At 37.6% G+C, this 18,388-nt stretch overlaps 1 protein-coding gene across 1 annotated transcript in view; it reads right to left on the reverse strand.

The window, feature by feature from the left end:
• The window catches only part of LOC149228665 (HEAT repeat-containing protein), a 253,780-nt gene that overhangs the window by 76,549 nt on the left and 158,843 nt on the right, over nt 1–18,388 (reverse strand). Inside the window, exons 15-20 of the mRNA XM_089378318.1 lie at nt 2,892–3,024; nt 2,609–2,813; nt 2,372–2,477; nt 2,139–2,279; nt 1,844–1,969; nt 1,575–1,695 (exon numbers count right to left, since the gene is read on the reverse strand). Coding sequence (XP_089234444.1) covers nt 1,575–1,695; nt 1,844–1,969; nt 2,139–2,279; nt 2,372–2,477; nt 2,609–2,813; nt 2,892–3,024 — 832 coding nt within the window. The remainder of the gene's footprint in view (nt 1–1,574; nt 1,696–1,843; nt 1,970–2,138; nt 2,280–2,371; nt 2,478–2,608; nt 2,814–2,891; nt 3,025–18,388) is intronic.

Genomic DNA, 18,388 nt, shown 5'->3' on the forward strand with positions numbered 1-18,388 from the left:
CGGGCAATCAATGGAAACTAGTTCAGAAGAATATGGCTGGTGTCCGATCGTGGAGGAGAAGCCACCAACATAAGCCACCTAGCTGTTGCATGCCAGGTCACGTGTCGGGTCCTGAGTTCGGTTCTGTTTATTTTCATTTTACTATGGTCAATTTTGAGTCTCGCGTCCAGCTCGGGTTCCGAGTTTCGGTTCTCATGAGTTGTTTTACTGTGGTGAATTTTGAACTATATTGTGGGTTTTACTACGGCTGTCTTACTGAATTTTGCAGTCTTTTGGTTAAAAATTTTGAATTCTGGAACTATAACCCCTGCGTGGGTAAAATGAACTCTTCTTATCTCGTTCTCAGACTGGTTTCCCCAACTGGGGCAGTTGTGATATCCAGGCTTGCTGTTTAAAATGGTCATATAGCTGACCTAGTACCGCAGAGGCCAGTGCCTCTTTGTACATTATGTTTTTATTAATAGATCAGTTTTACTTAGAAAAAATATATATATTTTGGATATCTAAAACGCTAAATGTCAATTTTCCCAACAAAACCTGTAATTTTAGATATCATGGAGATTCCTCAATTGTCAGTTATCTCATCCAATGTTATCACATCCAGGCCAATAATCAAACCAGTTGACCCAAAAATGTGAATTAGACCAGAACCGAAAAAAACTAGAACAAGAAACCGTATGACCAAAAAATACATAAAATATTCAACTTTAGAAAATAAAAATAAACATCCATATTCATGTGCATCCATATGAATCCAAACTATTTATACATGAATATGCAAAGTTTATCATTTATATAGCAAGAGTCTATATAACCAAAATAGCACTTAGTGTAATACATCTATGAATCAAAATACATCATCAAATAGGCTCTAAATCGCCTCTAGAGTCCAAAAATAGGCACAGTACTAATAACTTTCATCAGAATCTTCATCATCCTCAGGGTCAGAAAGAGTACACCCTACGGTAGGATTCTGGGTTGCTTACCCTGGCCCTGAAGGGTTGATACTAGGTTGATTTCTGTGGCCCTGAAGAAGTGGGTCCAAGTCCATCCACGAAAGATCTTCACTGTCAAACGTTCATTCCTGAGTCTCCACAACCCACTCTAATGATGGATCAAAGTCACCAGAAACCTTGTTGCTTGATTCAGATATCCAAGCTCAGCTCAAGAATTTTACAAAGCTCAAATGAGTAGTCTGAGTGAAATAGAGTTGGAGGGGTCTCTTAAATAGCTTTGTAGGGGTCTAGGTTGAGTTGGAAGTAAGCCACTCAACATGAACAAACAATTGATTTCTTTTAATTTGAATTTAATGGGTCGTCGTAAGGCATTGTACACAACCAGCTAGTTTTGTACGGAACCAGGCAATTCAGTGAAAAAGCCCAGTTTGGTACCAAACTAGCGTTTTCCAGTTCAGGGCAATTGGTTGGATCGGTTTTGCCTCCAAACCAGTCACACAGGCTGGTTACACCAATTCTGATATCCATATATCACTATGTATGTTGATCACCTCAAAAACAATATAATGTGGACAACAGCTCTACATTAGATTCTGAAAGAATATACTGGTAATAAACCTGTAGCATCCAAAGCACGTATCGCTTCACAAAAGGCATTGGCTCTCTCACGCCGACGAATCAAATCAGTTCCTTGTGTTGTGGTTGTGGTAGTGGTAAGCTGAAATAGCTTATGCAGAAGATGTTAGAAGAGTCAAGAGAACCAAAGAAAAACTGTTTGCAGCATACGGTGGCAGAGCAGGAATAAATGATAAATTGGAATTTACAATAACACAATTAACAAATAATTTATCTTTCATGTTTCTACTAGGTATTGAAATGCCCAGGATATATTCTCGCAGTCTGTCTGTTGTGACGGGGACAGCAATAGCCAAGGCACGGACAACAGCAAGTGCAGCTTCATGTGATCCATCTTCCAGAAAAGCATCCATCTGAACACGAATTTTATCAACAATCTGACACAGAAATATCACATGTTAGTCATCCCCTCTGGAAAGAACATATTGTGGGACAGATTCTGGAAAAAAAGGTGAATTTAGTAGACATTATAGAAACAGAAGTTTCTGTTTCTTAAGCATGTTAGAGGTAAGTTTCTGTTTCTTAAGCATCTTAGAGGTAGCATACCACTTCATTCTTGAAGTGTTGAGCAACGGCTCCAAATGCATCAATACTTGAATATTTGACATTAAGATTTGGATCAGAACCCAGTGTTATCAAAGCAGGTAAAATTTGTGTTGAAGCAACCTTCATGTCCACATAAGCAACCTAGAGCACAACAAAATAAAAAGACTTTAAAAATAAAAATTATACCGGTTACAAAGTAAACACAGTTGAAATTCTCCAAATGCATTACATACAAGAACTTTGAAAAGACTGGCAGCAGTGATTTTGACATTTGCAATTGTGCTGACAACCATCTCCCAAAGTACACCGACAATGGTTCCATGATGCTCCTCAAAGGTACTACATCAAGAGGCATAGAGGTTATATGACTATACTCAGAAAAGACTCCAGAATTTCATGGACAGAACATAATCCTAAATTTCAATGAGAATGTGCTTGAATTTGAAAATAACAGAAAGTCAAACACAGACCAGAGAAAGCGGACAGCATCAATCAGCTCAGGAGTATGAGATGGGGTCCAAGCGCCATGCTTAAGAGTACTGCGTAGAATCAATGACCTTAAATACTCAGCAAGCTGTGCTTGCCTACTGTGAAACCCTAATATCCCTGCAAGCAGTAGCGGAAGCACGCACATCACAGCCAGTCGCTCAGCCACTGCTGTTTTTGGTTTCAAGCCTGCAGTCAACATGTTGATCAGATCTGTTCCAGAAAAAAATATCAAATGCAAGAATGAGGCATAAGTCAAAATCTTACCTCTCATTCGAGATTCAAAACTGGAAGGCACGAGTATTGTGCCAACATTGTCTCCAACTACAGTTAAAAAGACTGGAAGCATTATACCACACAGATAATTTTCCCCAAAGTTCTTAGCCACAGCTAAAAGGAGCTGCATAAGATAATAGACTCATCAGAGCGAAAATCATTTAAATCAATATCATAGCACAAAATCAGATAAAGAGAACATACAATCAATCAACCAAATGGCATTGGTAACACAGATGGAAATTATATGAATGTCCACCAATAACAAAAGTGCTTGAGAGCACTACCATGAATCTCATGAATACAAACATGGAGAGGGGCTTAAAGCATCTCAGATCCATGCCTAAAAATAGAAAATAAATAGAAAATAGAATAGAATAAGTAAATCAGTTTAATATATATCTAAAATAGAATATAATGTAAATGAAACAAATAAACTTACTTAGAGCAGAACATTCCACTGTACCGACTCCAGAGTATAGTGTTAAAGAAGAAGACTGAGGGACAGAATGAAACAGAACAAGATAACATAAATTCTCACTGCAGCGATATTTGTCAGGGGAGCATCACACTGTAACAGAATATTTTTGTTTGCATGACCTGCCACCGGTCAAACTCGAAAGAACTATTATAAATGCAGGGAAATTGATCAGTAAATGGTTGGCCTGTGACCTGTCCATTTCACTGATCCATAAATGAGGGACTTATAGCCCACTCGCTTCACCAACACAGATCCTTTGTGGAATTTTCTTTTGTACACTGTAATCTATGCTCAGGATTGATTATATTGCTTGCTCTTGGGTGTAACTTGATGAAGAAACTGTAAATAGGTTCGGAATTTACAAATGTAATTTTGATCTTTGTACTTGTCAAGAAAAAGAAATATTATTTTTTGTGAATTATAAAAATGAGTTTCTTGCTCATTTCTTAGGAAAGTCAAAGAGTCAATGTCATGCTCTTCTTGAGCCTATATGTAATGTAAATGAGTCAACCTAGTGTCCAGATCAAAGCCCTCCAAGACAAGCACCATCACCTTGAAGAAGGCAGCAAGCGAATGAATTAACTAGCACAGTCATGTCGGCTCAATAAAAGACACAACCATTCACACTGTCATGTCAGCTCAAATGCATAGGCTGACCACTATATATATGCGGCTAGGGTCTACACAAAAGGACAGGAACAGAACTCGCATTCCTCTGAAGTTTCAGATGGCAGCTACAGGAAGGGTTTCGTATGCCACAGGAAGGTAATGTCGAAGTCTGTCCATAATGCAGGTTGGGTATATTTCAGGTGAATACCACTGCCTCGGCACCCTAGTTGCAGTCACTATCTCAGCATACTTACACTCTCAGAATACTATCTCAGTACTGTTACAGTCTTGGCTTAATTGAGATAAAGAGGACTTCGATGATCCTACAGTAGCACTCTCTATCTCGCAGTGACATGTTTTGAGTATGATCTCACAGTGTCATGCATTAACTTGACATGTAATCTGGACGCAGTCATGAATTCAGTCTCTGTCATGGATATGTTGAAGACATAGTTACAAAGTCTTGACCATGTAAAAGTTCTCGGTGCAGCTCTCACGAATACACACATATGGACCTTGTTGTTATGATGGTGATCCTGATGAAGGTGCAGAGATGATCTCAGTAAAGGCACAGTTGTGATCTCAATGAGCAGTCAAGGTGCAGCAATAATGATCTTGGCAAAGCAGTAATGATGATGTTGATCGCAGCACTAAGAAGAGGATTGGTGTCTTGGTCTTGGAGTGGCTTGATAGGTCAAGGGCCATGGTCTTGGTATTCGTCAATGAGAATCTCTATAAGAATTATGTGCGGATTTTCCTCTCCAAGATGGAGAGGTTTTGGCCCTGGCAGAATGCCACTTCTTGTGTTCTTGTCTCTTTGTTTTGGTAGCAGTTTGATGAAGTAAACACACACACTCATAATTAGAAGAAGATCAAGATAAGATAAAGAGTAAAAGCATTTTACAAATTGTTATCAAGTATAGAAGAATCTACCTAATGCTAATTGCCCTAGATTCTTCGACATAACTTGCACACAAGCAACCAGCTAATGATGCAAAACTAATCAGGACATAGTTTGAGATCCTTTTTTGTTAATCATCAAGCAGGCATACAAGAACCAAATATGCTACTTGGCTTCAAGAAATGGCTCTGCATCCATCCTTCAACAGGTAGGAATGGCTTAGTCTGAGATTGGCTCACTGCTTCAGTTCCTTTCTCATAAGGCCAAAGACTGCCAAAAATTGGAGACAAAATCACCTCTTTTTCTAGAGTGCAGCCACAACACTTCAATTTCTACCAGATTGCAAATGGATCTATGACAAAGTTGTTTGCAATAAGAGAAGGTAAAAGATTCTTACATGTTAAGATATTCCGATACATGGGAGATAGTTAAGTATAACTTGGTCTAGTGTAGAGTTAGGTAAAGTGTGTTTCTTTACTATGTACTTTTGTAATTTACAATCCGATGGTCACAATATATTCTAGACATAAAGTGATTCGAAAATTCATTCTCTCCTCGGTATTACCGACACTTAATCCATGGCTTAACACCCGATTGGTCCATGATCTCTATTTAAAGAGCATGGAGGGTCATTTGTAGGGTGACCGTTCATAAGAGAAACTTATGTAAATTTTCTTTCTTTTACATTAATAAATTGCCTGAAGTGGCCGCATTGGCTCAAGTCATGAATTGTTTCCCTCTTTGAGGGTTTTAACCACGTCAAGAATACTGGTGTATTGATCTGTGATCTGTTTGTCAGCGGTGTCCTTTCGTGTTCTATCTAAGGAGCTTACCCTGTAAATTCCTACATAGTATCGGAGCTATTTGAGGGCCGCATGTGTTGGTGATCCAAATCGGAAGCCAGTACAACTACATCCGACTATCGTTTCCTAGATCTATTGTTTCTGACCACTTTCAGGCCGAGAGGACTGCTCTATTGTGTTAGGTGCATCTGTTCCAATGAGGAACCCCTTTCGTTTCACGCAAAAAGGTTTCCAGTAGCCCTAGCTACGTCATTTTTAAGATCTGGAGGTATACCGTCTTTATTTGCAGTTTTAGTTATTTATCTCTCTATTTATTACGGTTTATTTATCTCTCTGTTTTTTAACCAGATCGATACCTTTCATTTCTATGTATGCTCTTTACCCTACGACTCTGTGCGATCTGGGCAAATCAGAAATAGAAAGGAAGGATTTTTCTCATGCGTATGCTCTTTTCCGCCGCACCTTAGTGTGATCTCGGAAAATCAGAAACATTGAGGAAAATATTTAGTTTCCGACAAAAGCTAACTTGAAGCCATAAAGTTCGGTTTTTTTGTATGTTCGTGTTGGGTTGTGTAGTTTTTTATTTTGTAGGCAAAAAGGACTTTTTCAAGTAAGCATGCACCCCAAAGCTTCAGTGACTAAAAAAAAAACCCTTCCTCTTTTCCAAAAATTACTAACCTTTCAAAAATTAGAGCCCATCAACTCGAGAAATGAGTAACCTTTCAAAAATTAGAGCCCATCAACTCGAGAAATGAGTTGCTTACGTTGGACCCCAATAATTTTTCTTCTATTGAAGATTTTTTGTCCAAGTTCAAGACCCTTAAACTTCTCTTGGAAGGTGTTAAGGTTAAGAAAGAAGATGGTAGGCTTATCTATTCCATTCTTACTAAGTTGGGACCAGCCTACTCTGTGTTTGTTTCCACCTTCCATTCTACTAGAGAAGCCTTTATTTCTCAAGGACAAGACTACAAGTCCCCCTCTTTTGATGTCTTTTGTGATTCTTTAATAAGAGAACAAGAAAAATTCTTACATCTTGGTCTTCTTAATCTTGGAAACTTTTCTAAAAAAGCCTTAGCCGACAACAACAACCAAATTCAAAGAATCCTAAGAAGCAGTATCCTAAAAAGAATGGTCCTAAACCAAACAAAGGTCCTAAGCAATTTCAGTCTCAAAATGAAAAATCAATTCAACAAAATGATAACGCAAATAAAAACAAAGGGAAGAAGACTGATAGACATTGCAACTTTTGTAATCGAGATGGCCACTTAGAATATATTTAAGAAGATGGAAGCCTTGGAAGCAACAATGAAGAAGCATAACATCCAATTGGACCACTCTTCAACTTCAACTTCAACTTCATCTTCAAGAATAGCACTTTCTGCATGTGGTTGTCAAGCATCTCGGTCTGGTTATGCACTAAATGTATCTTCTTCTTCTCATTCTCATGAGTGGCTCATTGATTCTAGAGCTTCTTATCACATGGCCAAAAACAAAGCCATGTTTTCTTCTCTAAACGATTGTAACACCAAAAATATATATGTTTGTGATGATAGATCTTTTAGTGTTGTAGGGACTAGAACTATTCATCTAGACAATGGTCAATTTAATGATATATTATGTGTTCCAACCTTATCCTGCAACCTTCTATTTGTATATCAGATAACTCATTCAGGTGAAGGTAAAATCGTTGAATTTTCACCTCATGATGTTGTAATTAAGGACCTAAGAGATGCTAGACAGATTTTAGCTACTGGCATTGTTAATGATTCTACAAGGTTGTATAAGTTTAACAACTTTGAGTCATCAACTCTTCCTCGGTATTTGTTGCTCATAATGACGAAGTGAGCAAACTTTGGCATGAGCGATTTGGTCACTTAAACTATCACTCCCTTCAAAATCTATGTAAAGAAAATATGGTGACAGGTCTTCCTATGGTATCTTGCAGAGATGGTGTTTGTTCCGGATGTGTACTCGGAAAACATCATCGGGATAGTTTTGAAAAACGTGCCTCTTGGCGCGCCTCATCCCCTTTACAACTTGTGCAGTTGTTTCATTCTCTGGCTACAAGTATTTCTTAACTTTCATTGATGATTTCTCCAGACGCACTTGGGTATACTTCTTAAAACTCAAGAGTGAAGTATTTAACATGTTCTTGGCCTTTAAGGCCTTTGTTGAGAAACAATCTGGACAACAAATTCTTAAGCTAAGATCTGATAATGGCGGAGAATATGTTAACAACAAATTCATCAACTTTTGCACTATGCATGGAATTCAAATGCAACATACTGTTCCATATACTCCACAACAAAATGGTGTAGCTGAAAGGAAGAATCGCACCTTAAAGGAAATGGCTAATTGTATGCTTCAATCTAAAGGACTTAGTCTTAATTTTTGGGCAGAAGCAATTAACTATGCAAATTACATAGTAAATCGCACTCCTAGTAAGGTTTTAAAGAATATCACTCCAAAAGAAGCATGGAGCTCAATTAAACCAGATGTAATTCACTTTTGTATTTTTCGAAGTGAAGCATGGGCCCATATTCCCGATGAGAAACATAAAGCCTTAGAACCTAGGAGTGAAAAATGTATTTTTGTTGGATATTCTAAAGATGTCAAAGGATATAGACTTCTTTCACCTAAATCCAAAAATTTTATCATTAGAAGAGATCTAAAGTTTGTTGAAAATATATCATCCTACGAGCCTAGTTCGGCAGATGTCCCACCTCTCTCTATCCCTTTTACTTTTGAAAATATTTCTTCTTCAAATGATGACAGTGAGGATAACAATCCTCCCCCGCCTTCTCAGGATCCTCCTTCAGCTCCTCCGCTTCCAAAATGGGTCTATGCTACTCAGGATGCAACGGGTTCTCTTGCAGGTGATCCTACAAATTAGTGATGTACACGTTCTCAGTTCAATAGACCCTCTTCTTTACTGGCTCAAGCTTCAGCGAATTATGATCCTGACACCTTTGCAGAAGCTTCAAGCCATCCAGATTGGGATACAGCTATGAATGAAGAATATCGTTCATTATTGACAAATGATACATGGGATCTTGTTCCTCTTCCAAAGGGAAGAAAACTTGTTAGATGTAAATGGGTTTACAAAACAAAGTTTGGACCAGATGGAAAATTTGATAAACATAAAACTCGTCTTGTTGCTAAGGGCTTTTCACAAGTTGAAGGCATTGACTATACTGAAACCTTCTCCCCTGTTGCCAAAAAGAACTCTATCCACCTTGTTCTTTCCCTTGCTACCTCTTTCAAATGGGAAGTCCATCTGATGGATGTTAAATCTGCCTTCTTTCATGGGGACTTGCATGAAGAAATCTATATGTCAGCTTAAGAAATCCCTTTATGGTCTCGAGCAAGCCCCTCGGGCTTGGTATGCCAAAATGGATAGCTTTCTTTTAGATACTACCTTTTCTAGGTGTCATTCTGACAATACTGTCTACACCAAGAAAGTGGGTTAAGTCTCTTATCATTCTTGTTCTTTATGTTGATGATCTTATCCTTACTGGTAGTGATCCCAACCTTGTAAACCATGTGAAGTCCAGCCTTAAAAAGAAGTTTGAAATGACAAACTTAGGACACTTGCATTATTTTCTTGGTCTTCAAGTATTGCAATCCAAGGAAGGTATTTCCCTTTCCCAGTCCAAGTATGCCTATGATCTTCTACGTTGCTTTCACATGGAAGACTGTAAGCCAACCCCTTCTCCCTTTCAGTCTGGAGCCAAACTTTTAGTCACTTGTACTTCCCCTGAAGTTGATGCTGCCTTATACCGTCAGCTTGTAGGAAAACTTTTGTATCTGACCCATACCCATCCTGACCTTTCCTTTGTTGTTGGCCTTATTGCTCTGTTTATGCAAAACCCACATGAAAGTCATTGGAAAGAAGCTAAAAGAATACTTCGTTATGTTCGAGGTACAGTTCAATTTGGAATTCATTACAGTGCAGAAGCATCTCCTCTATTGGTTGGTTTCATTGATTTCGATTGGACTGGTGACCCTGATGATTGAAAGTCTACTACAGGTTATGTCTCCACTCTTGCTTCTGGACCTATTACATGGGCTTGCAAGAAACAAAGTGCCATTTCTCTTTCTTCAACAAAAGCAGCGTATCGTGTCGCCATAGAAGCTAGTAAGGAAGCCTTGTGGCTTCGTCAGATCCTGTCAAAGTTTGGCTTCCAACAGCAGCATCCGATTACACTTTGGTGTAATAATCAATCCTTCAATCCTATCCCAAGTTGTTCTTAAGGGGGGATGTTAGGATATTCCGACATATAGGAAATAGTTAAGTATAACTTGGTCTAGTGTAGAGTTAAATAAAGTGTGTTTCTTTACTATGTACTTTTGTAACTTACATCTGACGGTCACGATATGTTCTAGACATGAAGTGATGCGATGGTTCATTCTCTCCTCGGTATTACCGACACTTGATCCGTGGCTTAACACCCGATTGGTACATGATCTCTATTTAAAGAGCATGGAGGATCATTTGTAAGGTGACCGTTCATGAGAGAAGCTTATGTAAATTTTCTTTCTTTTACATTAATAAATTGCTTGAAGTGGTCACATTGGCTCAGCCCGCAAACTATTTCCCTCTTTGAGGGTTTTAACCACGTCAAGAATACTAGTGTATTGATTTGTGATCTGTTTGTTAGCAGTGTCCTTTGGTGTTCTATCTGAGGAACTTACCCTGTAAATTCCTACATTACAGTATGTCTCTGATCACTACCCAAGCACTCAAGATTCTCATCAATCAACTAAAGAAGCAGTTGTCAATTGTTCAATTAGATGATCACAATAAGCACTTGCTTCCACAACAATGCTTGTGTCTATGGTTTCCTTAATGGAATAACAACACAGGGTCCATGAGAACATTGGTTTTGTTTGGAAATGTTTGAACCACTGTGCAATTTTAAACATCACTATTCCAGTCCCAAGATATCAGTGGCATTCATGAACACTGTTGCATCCATACCCCAGCAATTACCAAAGTATTACTATCCATTATTACAAAAAGGAGGATCGTTCCAATCTCTGTTGATAGGAGGGATGTGTTACACCATTCATTGTCAATACAACACTCATTAAGGTGGAGCATTCTATCATTAACAGCTAAGTTGCACGAAATATGGAAACACCTGGAAGTTTCTGAAACAGGAAATGCTGAAAACATGACCCACCAAAAATAGAAACATCGCCCGAAACGTCAGGAAGAACATCATATATATATATATATATATATATATATATATATATATTTTTACAATAATTTAATAAAACATTATCTTGCAAGAAAAAAAAAGTGACACATATATGACATTTTAGAAGGAAAACCAAGCCTATATCAACTCTCACAAATAATGCAAAAATCGAAAATTAGTTTTTATAGATGAGGCTATACATCAAAGGTTCCAAAGAAGTCGTTTATACATGAGGTTGTGTTAAAAATGAAATAAAAAATGAGCTAAAGACAATTATTGACTACATATCATTAATCATAACAATCCTCATCCTCATCAACAAAAACAGAGCAATACGCTTGTTCAGCAAAAGAGAAAACTCTACTAGCACTTCCACTTGCATCACCCCACTAATATCAAGAGCAGCAAGAGAGATATCTAAGTCTGGACATTTTGCATCCACATCCCAACGTAATTTTACATTTTTTCCTAGGGAATTCTAATTCTATGTTTTTTAAAATGAAATTAGCTTAGGAGTGAAATAAACTTTACAAAAAATGTTTAATAAGTGTTTTAAGGCCATAGAGGGGACCCACACCCTTCTTGGCTGCTTGAAAAGGCTTGAAACAATGAGTTAACTCACCGAAATGTTGCAGTTCCTGTCCGAAACGGGCCCAAAACACCATCGGCCATACCATATGAACCAATGTTGCACAACTCGTACTCAGCAAATACTCAGCTGGCATAGCACTCACCGACTCGGGAAGACTCAGGAACAAACTCGGGAAAGACTCAAGAAAGACACAGTAAATAGCAAAAACCTAAAAAATATCTCATTTTTTTGCATAAAAGATAAACTAATGGCATTTCCAACACATGCAAGTTATAAAACCATGGTTTACACAAGAATTCATATCATCATCTCATAAAATATGATACATAAGTTATAACATAACACAATTGAGATTTGTATTCAAAATTTTAAAAGCAAACTGAAAAATGATTTCATAAAGAAACTAACATATGGTAGCAAATTGCAAGTGCTCCATGAATTATAACATAATTAGAAAAATAGACAATGCCTCCATGTGCAATGTCATGTCTCATTCATCGGCACGAGGACGCCTAAAATAAGCCCTCGAGGAGCTAGTGCCAACATCAGTGGGCTCAAACAACAACTCTGAGGCAAGTATGTTTGGAGTTTCCATTTGAGAAAATGGCAGACTAGAGAGATCATGTGTCTCCTCATCAAGCCAACTCAAATCATCAGTAGGCAACTCCTCCACAACCCATTCAGAATCTAGATCAATGTCATCCAATGCAATTGGATCAAAATCCTTTGGACGCATTTGTTTAGTGAGCAGTCGAAGGTTGTAATAGATGTAGACCAACTTCTGCAATTGCTCATGCTCCAACTTGTTGTCCTTTTTCTATGAATGTGCTGAAACACTAGCCAATTGAGCTCACATCCTGAAGTGCTACAAGGCTGGCTTAAAACTTTGATTGCAAATTCTGGTGTCTCAATGCCACAATCTATCCACCAATTGGTTGTAAAAAACAACAAAAAAGTTTAGAGTGTTGCAAATTGCAATGCCAAACTTAAAGAATTTATAGAATTTAAAAATTGAATCTTACATGGCATTTTCTTGTCCCTCAATTGTATGGTTGAGCTAAATCCAAACATGCCAAATGCTTCCTTGTACATGTCTCGTTGCAAATTGATTTTGTCTTGAATTTCTTGGCTCGGGAACATCCTCTCAATGCATATCATGACACCTCTCATCACCTCGAGATCTCTTGAATATTAGACCCCTCATTATAGAATATGCTTGGATTTAGATATGCTCCCGCTGCATGCAACAGTGAATGTAGCCTGTCCCACCTAGAATCAATAATTTCCCATATAGGGAGATATTTAGATGAATCTCCCCTATAAAAAGCCTTGATGGCCTCTTTGGCCTTGTCCATGCCCTCATAAATGTAGCCCATTGGAGGCTTGTCTCCATCCATGATCCTCAAGACTCTCACAAGGGGCTCAGTTAAGCTAACAATCTCAGTGACTTTCTCCCACAAGTCCTCTTTGAAGACAAACACCTTCACAGCCATGGCATCTAGTTTTGTGCAATCTTTCCAAAATAGCCATTGTCAGCGACAAAACATCCATCTCAATGCTTCATACTCATGACAATGGGTTGCTTGAGCTCACCCTTTGTGAATTTTCTCATAAGACTCAGCACCCAAGCATGGTTATACATGTATTTGGTTATTTGTTTACACTCTACAACAACATCTTGCACCCACAACAACTTTCCGATGTCCTCTAAAATCAGGTCTATGAAATGGGCAGCACATGGGCTCCAAAAAATGGTAGAATATTTTTTGGTTAACATTCTTCCAGCTGCTTTGAGAATACTTTAACATTAATGCATAGTTCTGATTCTAGGAGTCATTAAACTCTAGCATGAAATCTTAAGCAATATTTTAAGGACACTTCAACCAATGCCACTTAAGGTTTGAGAGAGGCTCCTTTTAAAAATCAAGGTATTCAGTATAAACAAACTTAGAGGACGTATGTTTTCGATAATTAGACTAGGGCAGCATTTAATTCATCTTTTCCATTGATGATAGTTATTTGTGATATTATGTTCTTATTCCTTATTATGCTTATATTCTTATCATCAAATAAATGCCAAAACAATGAAGATCACAACCATAAAAAAATGAACACAAAATATAGTCTCCAAGCTAGGGCAAAACACCTCCAAGGGGAAAACCTAGAAAGAACATCTCTTCTTATAGAATCAATTTCAAAGGAGACTTCCAAGGCCAAAACCTAGACCATGACTGCCACCAAGAACCAAGCCAGCCACCCAAAACAACTTCCTGCAACTTCGGACCTAAAGCATGCCTAGAAACCCTAGACCTTTTACATGTGTGAGTTGTTCAAGCAGAATTTCAGACCTTCGAACATTTTCTAAGGCTTATTACTTCTTAACTAGGCTCTTCTAGCCTTCTTGGACTTTTGCATGCCTTCTACAAATTACAGATCGAATTCAAGACGTGAATATCAGTGTTGCACTAATCAGGAAATAATCGTGATTATATCGCTTAATCGCGATTATTTCAACTAAACGATAAAATCACACATAGTAATCGGATAAAAAAAATTGCCCGATTTTTTCGAAAAAAATCACGATTTTTTGGGAAAAAATCGTGGGAAAATAAAAAATTAAAAAAAAAAGTATATATATATATATATATATTATTGAGGAGGAGGTGGTGACCCAAGCTACCCCTGTCACAAGAAGAGGACGTGGCCTACCTCCTGTAGCTCCTAATTCTTCAGCTTCTAGAGCACAGCAGACTCCATAGTCTACTGCGGCCTGCCAACTCCACTGACATATACATCTAGAGAGGCAAAGGAAATCAGTAGTATTATACTTCAATTATTTGGTTCATTTCATTGTATATGACATTATGACTCATGACTATGACTCATGTATATGACACTATGACATTATGACATTATGACTCATTATTATATTTTTTGTTGATATTTTGAGGTTGAGTTGGGACTCGGGAGTCGGGACTTACTATTCAGGACATGATTCACTGTTGTGTGATTTTAGCATAGAAATGATATTAAACATCTTATATATTAGTTCTTTTATCATATTTATGTGTCAATGTATTTATTTTATGTTGTAGATGGTTCAGATATTAAAAAAAATTGAAAAAAAAATGAATATTTTTGTACCAAACAATTTTTTCCCGATTATTACTGATTTTTTCCCGATTATTACGATATTTTCCTCACACCGATAGTATCCTAATAACGATTAGTGCAACATTGGTGAATACTTCATGTATGTTCTAATGGCTCGAACCTCCATCTTTATATAGCCTTTCCTAGGGCTCAAATAGCCCTCACAAGGTTGACTTGAGCTAGGCTAGCTGACTTGATTCTCAGGAGTCTTCTAGACTCTTTTACATACAAAAATAATTTTACTTTCTTGATACAAGTGCCCGAATGGGTCTTTTACAATCTGCCAATGACTCTTTGACTCATGTAAACCCTAGGAGACCTAATGACAAATAACTGGAGTATGAAAGCCATGCTCCAAAAGAATTTTCTTTTGTTCTTTACATCATTTTCTTTCTCCTTTTGATAGACACATAAGATTTACATCATGACATCAGTCAAATGACAATTATGAACATCAAAACTAATTACATTCTTCAACACTCCCTCTTAACTAGGGAGGCATTCATAATTGTCCAACATGTACAAGGACATTACTCCCTTTGAAAAGTTCTCATAAAAAGATCTGCACTGATAAGCCATCTGTAAGCATCAACATCAACATTATGATCAACCAGCACTCTCTTTGAGACCTAACTAGACACGCTTTACTCCATTCAAAAGTCTTATGTTGGGAGGTTTTACATGTGATATCGCACTACCTCTACAAGGTGCATACCCCATCCAGATGTCCACAAGGTATGTCCTATTAGGACTATCCTTATCTTGGATTTCCAATTCTGAATCCTCAAAGAATATCGTGTTGAAAAGTGTAACTATGTTCGGTCTTCATAATGACATGTAATTGTGACTTTTGTAAATGATGTATTGAAATAAAATTATTTTTGTAAGCCTTGCTTCATGGGTTTCATGAGCAAGTGAATTTTATTTTAGATGGCTCCCATTGAGAGCCTTAGGATTTGTCATTAAGGTCAAAGAATTAATGTCATGTATGAAGAGCTCTACTTGAGCATGTGTAAAATGTATGAGTCAATTAAGTGTCTCAAAAGCCCTCAAAAGGCAAGCACGGTCCTCTTCTCTTGATGTCGGCTTCTATATTGGTGACAAAATCATGTCGTTTCTATATCGGTGACAAAATCATGCCAGCTCACATAAAGGAGACCCACCCACTAGGATGCTCATGTTGGCTTGAGTATATGGATGAAACACTATATATAGGAGGCTAGGTTCTTCGCATTATCATAGTCCACAACTTCACATATCCCTGAGATTTCGAAGGATTCGGATCATCTATGTTTCGGTGAACTACAGCTTGAAGGTTACAAGACTACAGTTCTGTGAAAGGGAATTTGGATCCGTTTTAAGTGTAGATCACAATGACAGCGAAGAAGTATATTGGTCTTTGTATAGACCACAGTTTGATGCTCTTGAAGTAGTCACAGTTCCGTATCATGCCACAGTGATTCGGTGCTATTAATGTTAGAAGAATTCGATGCCTCACAGAAGAAAGACCACAAAAGATCTATCTTGTTACAAGGAAGGAAGGGCTCGTTGGTATCTTAGAAGGCAGCGAATCTGGTTCAGTTGTAGGTCTTCAAGATTCGGTGTTACACATTGAAGAAGAGGTTCGGTATCCTTGTATAACACATTGACCACAGCTTGGTGTTATCTCTTATGACACAAAGTTTGAAATATAAGGAACCCAGAGAAAGCAATCAAGAAGGTGGAAGCGGACTTGTGTTTTGATCATGGAGTGGCTAATAGGTCAAGGGTCTTGATCTTGGTATTCGTCAATTGGAATCTCCATAAGAAGAATTTGTGCGGGTTTTCCTCTAAAAGAGTGAGAGCTTTTGTCCCTGACTCATAGCCTACATGTTGTGTCTCTTGTCTATCTATATTCATGCATTGGTTATTGCTTGATGAAGAAGAATACTAATAATCTAACTAGAAGAAGATACTAATCTAAAGAAGTAAAAGAAGCATTCACAAAGCTGTCACTAATAATAGATAAATCACCTAATATTAATGCCCTAGATTTCTCAACATGGAAACAAAGCTAAGGTGCTAAAGTCAAAGGAAGGGCATCTAATCAAAGAGACACTCAAGGATCGAGTTTCAATAAGGCACCTAAGCAAGTTGAAGGTTATCAAAGCAAAAGATCAAGATCTACATTCAAGAATCAAACCCTAGATCGAAGAGGCGGTCTACAACAATAAAAGTTTTGGATCCTATAGTCATCATAAAAAAACCACAAAGATCCTCATCAAGTTATCTACAAAGCAAGGTAGCTCGAAGTACTTTAAAGTTGAAGATTACATCTTGGGGAGGACAGTGATGAATTCAGACTCCTAGCACAGTCACACAATAGTTTGGATCTTTGTGTTGATGGATAGTTTCCGATGTCATATCACAATATCAAGTTGGGATCTCCAGGGTGAAAGAAGTTCTTATATGTCTATAATTTCGGCCAGATGATGTATAGAAGCCACAGTTTGGTGATGTGAAGGAGCTGCCATTAAGAGAAGTATTACAGTGTCTTGTTAATGATGCAAAAAGGACAGTTTGGTGTCAAGACAGTAATATAGTGCCATCTCAAGTGTGTCAATAGTTCAACGATATCATGTTATGCTCAAAAAGAAAATGATCTCAATGCATAAGAAGAACTGAAAGGAGAAAGGAGAAGATAATCAAGAGAGCTAGATCTAAAGGCGTTGTCATTATAAAAGGAGCAATCTCCTCTCACTAAAGAAGGGTTCTTCATTTGGAAGAAGATCATCCAAAAGGGAGCACTAATACATCTTCTTCAACCATCATTAAAGTGATCATGTTGAATATTTCATCTTCACTTGTCAAGTAAGTATCTTTCATTCTTTAACCAATTTGGTAAAATGACTGTGTTTGCAAGGAGATCTATAAGTTGGTTGGGTCATTGAAATTCCTTTCATGGAAAAGGAGGATAGACATAATCCTCGAAGAAGTAAAGTCATTGAACATATCAATGGAAAGGCCTCCTCTGAATATATGGAAAGGGATCAAAGGGCTCAAGGGATTCTTATGTAATCAGTCAAAGATCCCTCATCCCTATATAACAATATTGGAGACATCAAAGAGATATATATATATATGATAGGTTGGTAGAGCTATTCTTCGAAGATGCGATAAAGAACGTCACATCACTTAGATCTGATCTACACAAATTGAAGGTATCAATGGATAAAGGGTTATCTTCATAAGATCTCAATTGCAAGATCTGGGAGAGATAATCTTCATTGTTATAAATGCACTAATTGATGAACAAGGTAACCATGTCTATGAGGATAAGAAGGCTATCTCATTCAACAACTTGTGGCTTCTATGCAAGATAGAAGAAGACAGGTTGAGGGAAAAAGTGTTGAAGGATCAAATGAAAGGATTTAGACATTTTGTTGAAAGGAAAGAAGAGCATAGCTAAGATTCAATGCTATGAACATTACAAGAAAGATTGTCCTTAGCCTAAGAAGGACAATAACATGAAGAATAGAGAAGAAGTCCATTTCACCAAAGAATTGGAGGAAGCTTTGTGGAAATTTCACCTGTAGAACAAACCGATATATGCAATGTCCTAAAGCATAATACTTGTTCTACTTCTACAAAACATTAAGCGGAAGCATAATCGAATTCATGAGCAACATCAAGTAGAAACATGCATAACTAATCAAGAGAAATAATCACACATAACACAAGTTATATCCAGGGGAAAGCACCA

This window comes from Pinus tabuliformis, chromosome J (assembly GCF_031772625.1).
Source record: "Pinus tabuliformis cultivar Carrire ecotype Pingquan chromosome J, CPIR1, whole genome shotgun sequence".
NCBI classification, from domain to species: Eukaryota; Viridiplantae; Streptophyta; class Pinopsida; order Pinales; family Pinaceae; genus Pinus; species Pinus tabuliformis.